Genomic DNA, 15,791 nt, shown 5'->3' with positions numbered 1-15,791 from the left:
CAGGATCAGTGTTTGTAAAGGAGGAAGTTGCCTTTGGACCTGGAACCATCTCAGCATGTAAAATGGTCACAAGAGAGAACAATTACCGTCACGCAGCAGTGGAAGCACTGTTAACGCACGCACACACACACGCACACACACACGCACACACACACACGCGCACACACACACACACACACACGCACACACACGCACACACGCACACACACGCGCACACGTGCAAGCAACGTCACACTGCTGTAGATTTACCCACAGAGCAGGGGAGAATGATGAAAGGATGAAAGCCAGTGCTCATATGTGTTGATGGGCATATTGCGATGCAGTAAAAACAGCTGTTTTCCATGGATTTCCATGGAGTCTTTTGTTACTTGGAAATCGTAGTTCACTTGAGGCCTCCGGGTGATCCTCTACAGGTATTACAATATCAGGCATATACAAGTTATAATCATTATTGGAACGGGAGATCCAATGTTCCATTAGACAAATTGCCACAACTTGTATTGTACAGTGATTCCGATAGATGGTTTTACCAGCAGTGTGAATTCCTCTCAAGAGCGTAAGGCATTGACTTTGACAGAGATTTGTCACTCCAACTACCGAGCAGAGCTCTGTCCCCCATGAGGTTAAGCCCTGATGCGGAGGCATTCCTCTAAAGCATGCTGATATCAAACGAGCTTTAGTGGCACCCTTCACAGGGTAGACCTCAGAGCAAAGCAGAGAGCATCACAGGAAGTTCTCCACGATGGCGCCCCACACATGTGTTTGTGACCTTTTGTCTACCATCTGTCAGAAAACATAATCAACCTATGATTGCCCAACGTAAGCACTCAACTATTTCAAGCCAAGCCAATCATCAAAGTATCTCGTTCCTGCACAGTAAACTCCACAATAAAATCCCACAACATTGCTACCAAACATGTTTACTACACTTAAAAAGTACAAGGATTATGACAGCCCCTATTTAAAAGATTCCCAGATCAATGATGACTCACCCAGTTGTGCTGTTCTACAGATAAAATAACCAGATCAATAAAGAATTCCTCAGTTGTACTGTACTACAGGTTAAATGATCAGATCAATAAAGAGTCCCTCAGTTTTACAGTACTACAGGTTAAATGACCAGATCAATAAAGAGTCCCTCAGTTGTACAGTACTACAGGTTAAATGACCAGATCAATAAAGAGTCCCTCAGTTGTACAGTACTGTAAGTAAAATCACCAGATCAGTGAAGAGTCACTCTGTTGAACTGAACTACAGGTTAAATCTCCAGGTCAATGAAGAGTCACTCTGTTGAACTGAACTATAGGTCAAATCTCCAGGTCAATGAAGAACCACCAAGATGAACTGTACTACAGGTTTCCAGATCAGATTTATTTCCAGATCAGTGACTCACTGTGTTACGTCTACATGGGCAAGATAATATAGCTACGGACTATGTTGGAATGAGGAAATAAATAGATGTTTATGATAAATATGATAAATGTTTATTATTTCAGAGATAGCTTGTTGGACAGTACATGATCTGTAAATATTTAATCAGTACTGTGCATAAGCCGTAAAAAAATCACAATGTAACTATATAGGATGAACAAAACAATGACTTACAGCAAGAGTAAGCCTACAAGTACATCTGGAAAGTTCCTACTGAGAGCGTATACAGTTAGTAAACAGGAAATCAAAGGAATTAAGTTTTTTCATGGAACAAGGGGACATGAAAAGTTTGTGAAAAGAACTTGGCGAAGGAAATGCAACACAGCACTCTGCCACCAAGCCAAAGCTTCAATTTGTTTTTTTAATGCACTCCACAAGCCTCATCTGAGCCAAGGGAGTTTCCAGCAAAACATATTATTAGGTCACCAAGTCTGACTTTGAATGTGTGTGCATCCAATTGTCTAGTCTGCTTTTATGATGAGGAGCACTAGGCTGATATGGTGGAGTCCGTGGATAAAAACATTGATGTAAAGTCAAAATTCCGGCATCCAGGTTTTTCAGATGGTTATTTTGTTGGTCAAACAGGGAAGGACACACTCACCCAAAAACAAACATCACCTTGTTATATTTTGATATCACTGAAATGTATGCTTTGGAGTAAAACTGAAAGAATGCAATGAAGAATCAGTAGACATCAGCGTTGTTTTTCTTGTATGCATTAGTTCTCATTTAAAAGAATTGATCTACAAATAAAATAAATTCCTCTCCCCTCTACATTTGTAAATCATTATAATTTGAAGGTAAAGCCAACTGCTTAATATTGATTGGGGAGGAAATGCGTCCATGGATTTATGTGCTGACTAAATGTCTGGATTCACACACTACATTTGATATGGTAATTCAAATGTATTTAAATGTTTCAAGAACTAAATGTATTATAATGTGTAAGATTCAGAAGCTACAGTATACAGGCAAATAGTAACACAGCAAAAATAACATCCTCATATTTCTCAGATAATGGCTGATATAATGTCTATTTTAGCCACCTCTAGAACCTAACATATTTTGATTAGGTTGATCAGTGCTGAACAAAGAGCCATTTGGTTACCTAGTTCAATGGCTGACCTACCAAAAAACCCTCTGTTAATCATTGACATTCATTTCCTGTAGGCGGGTGAAAAATCCTAATTTCAAATGTTGAGTAGCATTTGATGTGGGTTTTATTCCTTGTAGCCCTTAAAACAGGGGGCTGTGGTCCTCTAAAGTGGTTTGATAGAGAGTCAAAGATTGTGAGGCCGATTCCAGGAGGGTCAGGTCCCTGGGGATGGACTATGCTCGGGAGTCAGCCGCCATGCAATAAAGGAGCTGAGGGAGAAGCGCCACTGACAGAGTGATTTATCGAGAGAGAGAGAGAAGGGAGAAGAGATGAAGAACAGAGAGAGATGGAGAGAAAAAACGAACGAGTCCGGATGGACAGTGAGCCAGGGTTGAAACACAGCTATGTTACCCAGCGCAGCAACACAACGACTGGGTCCTGTGATAATTTTTCTTCCATCCAAACAAGCTACATTATCAGTCAGCAAACATAGCTCTTACTTCATCACACCTCAAACAGTTGCTAAATTATCCATGACAACTGGGTCCAGAAATGGAATTGTCTAAGACGTTCACCAGTTGTCACTGTTGAATTAATTCCCTTTGAGGTAGCTAGAGTCATACTCACATCTTGGTGTTTTGCTCATACAATATATCCAGAAAGGTCAGCTCTAATGAACGAATGGCTACGATGTGTTGAAATTCATATTGATCTAATTTGCATAGTGTTATGCATAAAATATTTTAAAAGTAGCAATGAATTGCAGCAGTTTTTTGAGTCATAATGCAAGCTTCTGTTGGCTACAGATAAGACACATTATACTGCATGTTGATACATTTGATGCAACAGAGATTCATTAAGATTTTTTTGGATCCAGGCATAAAAAAAAGCTGATATACATTATTTATTGTCAAGTGTCCTAGATCCTTGAATGCCATTAATTGCAAAACGTTTATAAAAACTCAAGCTTTATACAACGGCTCTCTTTATGACAATACAAATATTACACACCCTGTCAAAACAGACACCTGGGAGAATTTTTTTAAATCATTGAGACTATCAAAATAATACAGGTGTAATCTCTGGATTGTCTAATTAATTATACAGGGGACCCATTAAGAAATTGGTCTTTTGGCAGGCTTCACATCATCCATCTAGCTGCAAGCCCCTGAGGTGCACGGGCCTAAAGCGCATATCAGCAGCTTAGGGCGAAACCTGACAAAGGCAGGCTGCGTTCTGGAGGTAGCCCACAACGCTAGCCCACAACGCCACTCGCTCAGGCTTGATTAAGGTTAAATAACGGCGGTTGCGTCCACAGCACCGTGCTTTGTAGTGCACTCATTTTGTCAAGGCACCTTAGAGAATAGGGCACCATTGCTCTTGATTCATATAAAAATAAGACAGGTTTCAGGCCGGCAGAGCCTCCCACACACCCTCCCTCCCTCCCTCCGATCTAGTCCCCACTTAATGAGGTGTCACGTACACTTCTTAGAAAAGGTATGACCTTATTAAACCGTGAGGGAAAGGGAAAGGCCACAGTTCTGAGAGGATTAAAAAGTTAACGCTCCGCTGTGTGGCAACTGGAGCTGGGACTCAAACTGTCAATAGTTCGGTGTCCACTGGAACAGAACCATCACTCGAGAGGTAATTGTAGCATGGGTTTATTATGAACGACGTCCTTCAAATTGTTTTTCCGGTGAATAATTGAAGTATGAAATCAATTAATTTGCAAGACCATACCGTGTAATAATTATGATTCGATTGGCTGAAAGCAATGGTATAACGAGGCCATATACAATAGGTATGACCTGACATCCATTTGTGTTTCAACAGTTGACTGGTTGTTAACACTATTGTTATTGTTCTCCCGGCGTTCTTCGGTTCTTTTTGCTAATTCCCATGAGATAAAATGGCCCAAATAGTCCCATCTTCGCATGCTAATACAGGCCCAAGAGCCTTCTATTGCTGGTGCAATGGAATGGAAATCAGCCTCATGGTGGCGCTGTAATAAGATTAAACTTGTTCCAAATGTCCATCTCCTTACAAGGAACATTCTCGCCCTGATGGATTTTCCACAATTTTGTGACAAATGATAATCCTTGTCCAACTTTCACGTACTTTGATATTTGGCTTCTATAGACCAAGGTCTGTAAAAGATGTTTAAGCCGAGCCAGTATGTCAAAAAATGTGGCCGCTATTGACCAATAAACCTTTAAGAGTGCGTGATTTTGTACATATAGGCGTATTAATGAAACACTGTTGACCGCATCATAATCCTATTAGGTACACATGTTCAGAACCTTGACAGAACATACCTTGTGCATTTTCCGATTCGCCACAAGGGGGCGATGGGGAACGAGACATTTTCGCAAGCACACACCACACTTTGACATAGAGACAAATAAAATGGTGTATAAATTAATTTCCTAACCAAGAACATATTTGCCACTGGGAGCCATTAGCTCTGTCTTTGTGTATTTTTGGCCATTTTGAATATGTGAAAAACACTTAAAAATCTACTCCTATAGAACCAAATGTCTGATTTTTACATTACTTGATATTTGTTATCGATGGACCAAGGCCAATCATCAATACATACCCCAGAATAGTACAAATAAAAACATGGCTGCTATTCATTGATTGCTATTCCAATCAATTTAGTGGGTGCGGTTTCACACATATGCATATAAATCAGACACATTGATATGATAAAATGATTTGATGTACACTATAATTATGTAACATATGAAAGAAATGTCTGTTTGACCACAAGGATATGCCAAAACAGCCAGATGGCATTATCGCTATCTGTATCAGTGTGATTTACATTTGGCACACATAATCAGGGTTATGAATCTAGCGAATGTATGAACAATGACTCAGTTGGCCTCATGGGGGCACCGATCGACAAGAAACATAATTCATGCATAATTTGGAGAATCTATTAATAGGCAGTGAATGTGGATCTCTCAATGCACCGGTGGTGAAATAAGGCAAAGAGTAGCTGAATGCTGAAACACGCTCAGTGCTGCTTGCAGCTTTAATTTTTACTTAGTAGTTGCATTGCTAAACATTTCATACTGTAATAGCAGTAAGTGCTTTGCAGGCACTCCGGGTGGTGTCGAACAGATTTTAGCCATGGTATATTGGCCATATACCAAACCTCTGAGTGTCTTATTGATCAGCTGAAACCCATGGTAGATGAGATGTATTTTTAACCTCCAAAAAATTGTTTAATGTTATAATTCTGTTGATGTTGTCTGATGTTTATGGTGAATTGCCAATATACCAGTGTTTTTTTCCAGGCAACAGCTCTTAGCCATGGTAAATTGGCCATATACCACAGGCCTCAAGCTTGGTTGCTTAATTGACCCCTAAAATCATATTACAATCTGGAAAAACAATATTTGTATACAACTAGTAACGCATTTATTAATTACAAAAATCAATATTCAATCAAAGAAAACATTCCAAAACAAATTTCCCTCCATTCAATGACTCAAGGTTGTTGAGGTATACAGCATTATCAGACTAAAATAACCTTTTCATAGTCTGGGACACAAACCCACTTCTCCTAGTTAAACATCTCATAAAAAGATTGAACAGGGAGTCATTAAGGACAATTACGCACATGATTCCACGCAGGTGGCAACGAATAGTATAGTAATAATAAAATAGGAGAGCTAAAACTGTGATAATCTAGAACACTTCCAAGAAAATAAATGTTAATTCCACATGTGCTTCAGAGATTCTATTTCTAATACGTTGACCTTCTAACCTCTGCAGGAAATAATACAACGAATCAAAGACAAAGATAACTTTTTTCTAAAAGCAACCGGAACATTCTTTTAGATTAAAAAAAAACAATTCTTTTTTTGATTGCTCCAAGCACTTGCCAAGCCCTGCTCTATTCATTATTTATTTTTACTGGATTTCTGATAACCAATTAAATTAGCCTTGATATGTGAAGGTGGTAAAAAAGGGAAACATGACACTCACAAGATGGATGGCAACCTTTGCTTCACCATTAAAAATCACAATCACACAACATCCATGCTCGATCCATTTGTGTATTGGCTACCAGCAGCAGAATTAGAAGACAACATTTCACTGGAATGCCTCGCGGTCACGGCACAGCCTATACATGGTCTCACGTCCCCTAAAATAACAAGTTTGTTTTTAATGCACACATTTTTATTCATAACTGTAAAGAAAATAGAGGAAATTAAATTTGACACATTAACCCGCCACCCACCGCTGTTCATTGTTATTGTCAAAGGTCAAAGCGAGGAAAAAACAACATTACAGGAGTTTTGGTGTTAGTGAAGATTTCCGGCATGGTGAGCGTGGAAGGTGACTCATTGGCCACCTGACCTTAGTTGTAGGGTGTGTCGGCTGCCTGGCCCGGCCTCTGCAGGTGGCACTGTCCAGGACCATCCAGGAAGTGCAGACCGGGATTCTCACGGTCTAAGTGGAGGCTGAGGAAACCCCAGCGTAAATGAAGGCGTAAAGGTTCACCTTGGGTCGACGGGTGAGACAGTCCTGACACTCTGACAGGTAGTACTGACCCAGGAGATCATACACAGCCCCTAGGTGAAAAACACAGAAGACTGTCAGAAACATAATTTATTCATCCATTCATTTATAGACAGCCCCTAGGAGACAGGACAAACATACAAGACTGGCAGAAACATAATTTATTCATTCATTCATTTATTTACAACCCCCAGGAGAGGGGACAATCACAGAACACTGTCAGAAACACAATTTATTAATTCATTCATTTACACACAACCACCACGAGAGGAGAACACCACAGAAGACTGTCAGAAGAATCATTCATCCATACACCCACAGCCCTTAGGATATCGGACAAACACTGGATAATACATCAGCTACATCAGTCATTCATTCATTCATTCATTCATTAATTGACCACAGAACCGCAGTGTCTGATCTGATGCGGGAAAAACATTTATTATTGGATTGCACAAGTCTGGCTCCTCTCTAGGTTTCTTCCTAGGTTCAAACCCTACTAGGTGCTTTTTCCTAGCCACTGTACATCAATATCTTGTGGTTGCTCGCTCTATGGGGTTTCAAGGGGTGACAACTGCTGATGTAAAACAGACTTGGCAAAAAACCTTTGAATGATTGGATTGATCAAATCCATTAATTTTGGAGGGCACCGTAAGCTATATCCAAATGAAGTGTTGGTGTCAGTAACAATGTCAGTGCTGGGGTATAGAGAGCTGTGGTAATAAAAACAGACACACCAACAAACTACTGGCCAACCATTCAATCATGCTGTGACACTTATTTTACCAGTACAGCCAATACATGCTTTGAATAGAATCCTGTTAAAACAGGCCATCTATTTTTCCTGGTGATAAGCAAACCAAAATCACCAGAATTCATAGCAAACACCAGCTTTTCTTGTAAGGAGGGATCAGCTAGCTAGTGATGTCCAGATATTGGCAGATATCTAAATATTGGGGACGTTTGGCTCACAGAAAATCCTAACTGGTACTAGACACAGAAGTTCCATATTGTTTGGGCACTCATCCCCCCCCCCCCAGGCGTTTATCACACATTTTCAGAATTGAGCAGGTAGGTACAAACTGCAAGTAGCCTGTAGAGAGCGAACAGACAATAAATTCATGCACTGAAGCATATTAGATTAGATTCGACTTTATATGAATCTTAACGGAGATACTAATTCTTTAAAGGTCCTAAAAAGAAAAAAAGTATCGGCAAACAATATAATTAATTAAAGACATTGTTTATTTGTTAACCAACACAAAGGATAAGACGTGAGCAGAGTGAGTAAAGCCATCACGACGGGCAGGGTGAGACCCCTTGAATCCCCCAATGTCAATTTGATCCTCCAGAGCCATGAGAGCAGCCTACACATGGAGAGGCAGACCTGTCTTACCAAAGTTTCTCTGCGTGAGGGTCAGAGACGGTGTGTGTGTGTGTGCGCTTGTTTCTCACCGACGCTGATGTTTCTCTCTGTGAGGAAGGAGTGCATGGTGTGGATGTCTGTCATCAGGGCACGGTCACCAAAGGTGAAGTAGGCCACGTCTCTGCCTGCCTCAGCAGCTGCCAGCATCTGGAGCAGAGCTGGAGGAGAGACAGAAGCAGGAGGACGGGAGATGGAGAGAGAGAAAGTGAGGAGTTGGGGAGAAGAAGAGAGGAGATGGAGAGAGAAAGAGAGGAGATGGAGAGAGAAAGAGAGGAGATGGAGAGAGAAAGAGAGGAGATGGAGAGAGAAAGAGAGGAGATGGAGAGAGAAAGAGAGGAGATGGAGAGAGAAAGAGAGGAGATGGAGAGAGAAAGAGAGGAGATGGAGAGAGAAAGAGAGGAGATGGAGAGAGAAAGAGAGGAGATGGAGAGAGAAAGAGAGGAGATGGAGAGAGAAAGAGAGGAGATGGAGAGAGAAAGAGAGGAGATGGAGAGATTGAGAAAGGAGTACAAGCCAGTTGTCTCAAACAGGGGCTCTGATTACATGAAAGGTATATTCGCTGGCTGTGTCAGCCCAGAGAAGGCAGAGAGAACGACGACAGGTTCTGAACCCAAAGACTGGTTAATATTCAATAAAGAGTCCAGAAATACACTGTTGATTAGCAAAGAAATCAGGACAGAGAGGAAACCGTAACAAGCTGGGAACGCCACTGAATAAACAGTCCCAACAGTGGGAGCTGAGGCTACGTTTTCCTTCCCCAGTTGTCATCTGACAAAGGCATGGAAGAAGCTATTTGGAAGAGAGACCAGGTAATTGTAATGGAATTCTGTGTTATATTTAGCCATGTTCTCTACATGCCATCCCAGAGGCACACCATTATGGAGAATTTAAGGAGAGTAAACACCCTGCCATTTGACTTCATAAAGCCGGGGTTCTCCCTGTCTGGCTCTGGACTGACGCTAGGCTAATTAAATAACTAGCATACACGCAGAGAATAGAAGCGAAGAAGTACCATGCTGCTAAAGCTGGTAACTTCATCTGCCTGTGGGCTGGTACAGCAAATTACAGTGGTAAAGAATGCTTTTGGAAATGCATTTAAGCAGTGAGGCTCAAGGAGGAACAGTATTTTCTTAGGGTAGGACACAATATGACGCCTAGCCACATGAATAGCCATGTCCCTGCTGAACGCTGTTTGAGTTTTTCGGAGCCATACAAAAATCTTTATTAACATCATCAATACAATGAACTATGGTTTATGTATATAAAAAAAACAACTGATAAGAATACCACCACACTCCCCGCTTGGTGGTTTTATTGTGGAGGTGCATAAAGCCGTTTGGTTAGGCTACTTCATTTAGTAAAAGCTCTGTGGCATTTGCACTCAAATATTTTTGGCATAATACAACACGGTTTCAATAGGTTGTGTAAAATGCAAATTAAAACAGAATGCAATGATGGGCAAATCATTTATCCCTACATTTTATTGAAAACAATATTAAGATAATATATCAAATGTTGAAACTTGTTACCCATTTAGAATTTGATGGCAGCAACATATTATAAAAAAGTTGGGAAGCTCATGTTAACCACTGTTTCATCTCTTCTTTTAACAATACTCTGTAAGTGTTTGGGAACTAAGAAGGCCAATTGCTGTAGGTTTAGAAGTGAAATGTATTCCCATTCTTGCTTGGTGTAGGATTTCAGCTGCTCAACAGGTCAGGGTCTCCATTGTCATATTTTTCATTTCATAACGCACCACATGTTTTCAGTGGGTAACAGATCTGGACCATCATCGCATTCTGTTTTTATTGACATTTGAAATGGAAATGGTGTTGCATAAACAAAACGCATACATTTTGTTACTGTATATGTTGGCCATATTTTGTTTAATATTGAAACAAATCCATAATGTTGATTTGAAGCCTACGTCTATATTAATAAACATCATGAAAAGGTAAGTACTGTATATGCACAGTGATACAGTAGGTTAGTGAGGGTGTGTAAAGGCCTATAGACAGTGATACAGCAGGTTAGTGAGGGTGTGTAAAGGCCTATAGACAGTGATACAGTAGGTTAGTGAGGGTGTGTAAAGGCCTATAGACAGTGATACAGTAGGTTAGTGAGGGTGTGTAAAGGCCTATAGACAGTGATACAGTAGGTTAGTGAGGGTGTGTAAAGGCCTATAGACAGTGATACAGTAGGTTAGTGAGGGTGTGTAAAGGCCTATAGACAGTGATACAGTAGGTTAGTGAGGGTGTGTAAAGGCCTATAGACAGTGATACAGCAGGTTAGTGAGGGTGTGTAAAGGCCTATAGACAGTGATACAGTAGGTTAGTGAGGGTGTGTAAAGGCCTATAGACAGTGATACAGTAGGTTAGTGAGGGTGTGTAAAGGCCTACAGACAGTGATACAGTAGGTGTGTAAAGGCCTATAGCCAGTGATACAGTAGGTTAGTGAGGGTGTGTAAAGGCCTACAGACTGTGATACAGTAGGTTAGTGAGGGTGTGTAAAGGCCTACAGACAGTGATACAGTAGGTTAGTGAGGGTGTGTAAAGGCCTATAGACAGTGATATAGCAGGTTAGTGAGGGTGTGTAAAGGCCTATAGACAGTGATACAGTAGGTGTGTAAAGGCCTATAGACAGTGATACAGTAGGTTAGTGAGGGTGTGTAAAGGCCTATAGACAGTGATACAGTAGGTTAGTGAGGGTGTGTAAAGGCCTATAGACAGTGATACAGCAGGTTAGTGAGGGTGTGTAAAGGCCTATAGACAGTGATACAGTAGGTTAGTGAGGGTGTGTAAAGGCCTACAGACAGTGATACAGTAGGTTAGTGAGGGTGTGTAAAGGCCTATAGACAGTGATACAGCAGGTTAGTGAGGGTGTGTAAAGGCCTATAGACAGTGATACAGTAGGTGTGTAAAGGCCTATAGACAGTGATACAGTAGGTTAGTGAGGGTGTGTAAAGGCCTATAGCCAGTGATACAGTAGGTTAGTGAGGGTGTGTAAAGGCCTATAGACAGTGATACAGTAGGTGTGTAAAGGCCTATAGCCAGTGATACAGTAGGTTAGTGAGGGTGTGTAAAGGCCTACAGACTGTGATACAGTAGGTTAGTGAGGGTGTGTAAAGGCCTACAGACAGTGATACAGTAGGTTAGTGAGGGTGTGTAAAGGCCTACAGACTGTGATACAGTAGGTTAGTGAGGGTGTGTAAAGGCCTATAGACAGTGATACAGTAGGTTAGTGAGGGTGTGTAAAGGCCTATAGACAGTGATACAGCAGGTTAGTGAGGGTGTGTAAAGGCCTATAGACAGTGATACAGTAGGTGTGTAAAGGCCTATAGACAGTGATACAGTAGGTGTGTAAAGGCCTACAGACAGTGATACAGTAGGTTAGTGAGGGTGTGTAAAGGCCTATAGACAGTGATACAGTAGAATAGTGAGGGTGTGTAAAGGCCTATAGACAGTGATACAGTAGGTTAGTGAGGGTGTGTAAAGGCCTATAGACAGTGATACAGTAGGTTAGTGAGGGTGTGTAAAGGCCTATAGACAGTGATACAGCAGGTTAGTGAGGGTGTGTAAAGGCCTATAGACAGTGATACAGTAGGTTAGTGAGGGTGTGTAAAGGCCTATAGACAGTGATACAGTAGGCTAGTTGAGGCCTCTCTGAAGAGGTGATCCAGAAACACTGAGGCCATAATGGATAAGTGGGCTCGGGCAGGCGATCAATTCCACTATTAATGAAAAATATTAACGTTGTCATTTAATCAATAAGGGGACAAATAGGCTTTAAGTAAATGAACGTATAGCACAACCAAGACTAATGTGAGAGAGGCCTGACCACACTAACGGCATTGACTCCTAAATAGCAGGCCATTACCTAAAGTGGACCACTTCCCACCAGGGCACATAGGGCTATGGGGAAAAGTAGTGCAGTGTATTTTAGGGAACACAGGGCCACTTGGGACTCAGCCTGAGCCTGCTGGAGGTCGGCACTGCAGCTGGACCGTTCAATCACACTCCCTGAATTCCAGGGTTTTTCAGCAGATGTGTTTTTTATGCTAAACCAAACACAGCAGTGCTTCTGAAGGAGGCTTCCCTCCAATGACTGGGATCTGTGATTGTGTTTCACCTACTTCAGGTAAAAGCACACATTTCTCTACGTAAAATCTTGCGGCTTGACTTGGACCAGAACACAATTCCAGCAGAACATAAACAGTACAGACACAATAAAAACAAACAGCGCCAGAACCTACAAGGTGTCCCGGAAAATGGTGAGGATCCAGATAACTGCATAATGAAGAGAAGGTTAACGCCAGCCGCGATACCCCAAAACGATACCCCAAAACATACCTTTCAGCCTGGCATCTCCCCCGAACACCCCACAACCCCAGTTTCCGGTGGCAACAGCAGACAAGTCCTGACCTCTCACCCCTGGACGGGAGAAGCCACAGTATGCCTGTGGAGGAAAGGGAGGTGGGTTAAAGCTTCGGAATATAGACCCAACGGAAAACAAAGCCAATACAAAGACCAAGCACTCAGACCAGGATGAATCTGGCAAGGAACACACAGCTCCACAACACTGAGAACGGCTGGAAAGGTGATGTGAGCTGATGAGACATTCTGTCGGTGCCTCAGATCACATCTGGAAAGGAAGAGCTGATGTGACATTCTGTCAGTGCCTCAGATCACATCTGGAAAGGAAGAGCTGATGTGACATTCTGTCGGTGCCTCAGATCACATCTGGAAAGGAAGAGCTGATGTGACATTCTGTCAGTGCCTCAGATCACATCTGGAAAGGAAGAGCTGATGTGACATTCTGTCAGTGCCTCAGATCACATCTGGAAAGGAAGAGCTGATGTGACATTCTGTCGGTGCCTCAGATCACATCTGGAAAGGAAGAGCTGATGTGACATTCTGTCAGTGCCTCAGATCACATCTGGAAAGGAAGAGCTGATGTGACATTCTGTCAGTGCCTCAGATCACATCTGGAAAGGAAGAGCTGATGTGACATTCTGTCAGTGCCTCAGATCACATCTGGAAAGGAAGAGCTGATGTGACATTCTGTCAGTGCCTCAGATCACATCTGGAAAGGAAGAGCTGATGTGACATTCTGTCAGTGCCTCAGATCACATCTGGAAAGGAAGAGCTGATGTGACATTCTGTCAGTGCCTCAGATCACATCTGGAAAGGAAGAGCTGATGTGACATTCTGTCAGTGCCTCAGATCACATCTGGCTTACGGCTGGATCCCAGTTAGCCGCGATACAATGACATCTCATTCAACTCAACAGTAAGGCCGGAAGGAAGCAATATATTTTAGCCCCAGGTCTGCCGTGGATCACGGTTCAGCCCGGTTCCGGTTCCACAGCGCTGGCACATTTAATAATATAATCATGCGGTCTGTATGTCCCAGAAGCGCAGTGAGTTCCCACGTAAATGGAACACACCGTATAACATCACAATGTAATTCCATTAGCCTGCAGGGCCTCACGCTTGGCACATTATTCAACGGAATTGATACTGCGTATGGAAACGCCGGGGGGAAAACACCACAACGACACACCAGACTATTAACTGGGCCTTCCTAACATGACCATTTGACAACTTCGCAGCTCTGAAGAGCTGGAATTCCTTCCTGAAACATTTAAATGTTCAAATAACTGGTGATTCCTAGGTGCAGCTCTACATGCCATTCACAAAAGTGGAGGCTTTCCGTACAAACCTGACGGGCAGGCAGGTTGAATGTGATGTCTTCTAACATGACATTAAGGCACCGCAGTAAGGGAATGATGGATGCAGTGTTGCCGGACATTCGTGTTCACAGGAGGAACGAAGTGAGCAGTTTTAAAAAAATAAAGGAAAAAAAAGAATGGGGAGTACCGCTCCTATCCCCACCTGGATCCTGAATGACATCCCGATTCTGGAACACTACTTCTGAATAATATGGGTCAGAACCTAAAGTAGTTCACCGTATAGGGAACGTACTGTAAAGCACTTTGGGATGCAGCCTAAACCTGTCGGTCTAGTGGTGTATTCTCCAGGTTTAAAAGGGCAAATGTGACAGGTGGCTAAACAACCCTCAAAACAGCATTGATCTCCTCGTCAGGCTGTTACTCAAGCATCTACAGTCAGAACTGTCAGCTTGTTTTATTGTCAGTGAGCCAATATCGACGTAACATCTTCATTTTGCACAGTCAATTTCCATCAAAATGATACAATGAGATAAAGTGAAAGCTGGGGTAATCTGATGCAATACTCACCACTGGAAATAGACCCAGTCCTGTTCAGTAGTGATTATATTAAAAGGATCATGTTAAAGGAATAGATTATTTTTGCCGACAAGTTCAGGAAAAGGTCCAACAGAAACTTTAGCTTCTAACCCAACCTCTTCAAAATGGAGCTGGGCAAGGAGCTAACACATTAAGCAACTTGAGTCCAATTAAGGTTCACTGCAATGCTCAGAACATTTAGTTTGACCCTAATGGCTGAGTTTAGAACTAATAATCTTTTGGTTCCAAGCCCAACATGTGAGGGCAGGCCAGCTTTTGCCCGAATAGCATAATGTACTGCAGTGATACAATATAGTCATAGCATTAAAGTATTGTATTACAGCAGATGTGTTATTATCATGGACCATTATATTTCACTATATTACACCAGTAAGGAACCATCCAACCTTTACCAGCAGGCTTAAACTAGCCTAGGTTTCAGTCTCATATAGCAAAGCACAGCAGTGTAATGAAAGAGCTGAACAGAGAAGCCTGCCAGGATAGGCTTAAGCCAACTCAAATCTTTAATGTTTACCTCAAAGTTTAAGCGAACAAGTTGGTCTGTGCAGATGGCTTTGTGTTGGGCAGTAGCGATTATGTTGTGTTGGTCTGATTGTATGCAATGGCTCGAAACCAAAGCTATTTTGCAATTGAACATGACAAGGCTAATTTCAACTTAAATGCCAATTAAAGATCTCACTGATGCATATGATTATTTTAAGGCAATAGGCCTGACACAAATGTCCACACACACACACACACACACACACATACACACACACATACACACAGGAGGGAGGATCAAAGCTTAACTTCAAAGAGGGGTAGCTTCAGCCTCACAAACAACCACTGTCATTAATAATACAGAAGGTTCATATTTGTGTCTATAGAACATCGGACGGCTGACGGATTTAACTTAAGTGGAAACATTACAGGGCTCAGGATCCATCCGCCTGTGCTACCCGCCTCGGAGAGCCTCCCGCTACCCGCCTCGGAGAGCCTCCCGCTACCCGCCTCAGAGAGCCTCCCGCTACC

General features: G+C 42.1%; 1 protein-coding gene and 1 long non-coding RNA gene across 6 annotated transcripts in view; one reads left to right on the top strand and one right to left on the bottom strand.

Annotated features, from left to right (window-relative positions):
- Window positions 1-5,532: 5,532 nt before the first annotated feature.
- The window catches only part of parga (poly (ADP-ribose) glycohydrolase a), a 46,534-nt gene continuing 36,275 nt past the window's right edge, over window positions 5,533-15,791 (bottom strand). For all 4 annotated transcript variants that reach the window (XM_020047145.2, XM_010869360.4, XM_010869353.4 and 1 more), the window contains 3 exons: window positions 12,839-12,944; window positions 8,519-8,647; window positions 5,533-7,116 (listed from right to left, as the gene is read on the bottom strand). In XM_020047145.2, coding sequence (XP_019902704.2) covers window positions 6,995-7,116; window positions 8,519-8,647; window positions 12,839-12,944 — 357 coding nt within the window. In that variant the 3' untranslated portion in view covers window positions 5,533-6,994. The remainder of the gene's footprint in view (window positions 7,117-8,518; window positions 8,648-12,838; window positions 12,945-15,791) is intronic.
- Window positions 10,658-12,320, top strand: LOC117594583. 2 transcript variants are annotated; one of them, XR_004575811.1, is made up of 3 exons: window positions 10,658-10,905; window positions 10,939-11,811; window positions 11,878-12,320. It is a non-coding gene; the product is annotated as an uncharacterized LOC117594583 (long non-coding RNA). The 2 variants fall into 2 exon arrangements; XR_004575812.1 differs by having other exon boundaries at window positions 10,939-11,844.

Source organism: Esox lucius, chromosome 6 (genome assembly GCF_011004845.1).
Source record: "Esox lucius isolate fEsoLuc1 chromosome 6, fEsoLuc1.pri, whole genome shotgun sequence".
NCBI classification, from domain to species: Eukaryota; Metazoa; Chordata; class Actinopteri; order Esociformes; family Esocidae; genus Esox; species Esox lucius.
Note: the sequence above shows the minus strand (reverse complement) of the source record. Positions and strands in the feature narration are given on the sequence as shown.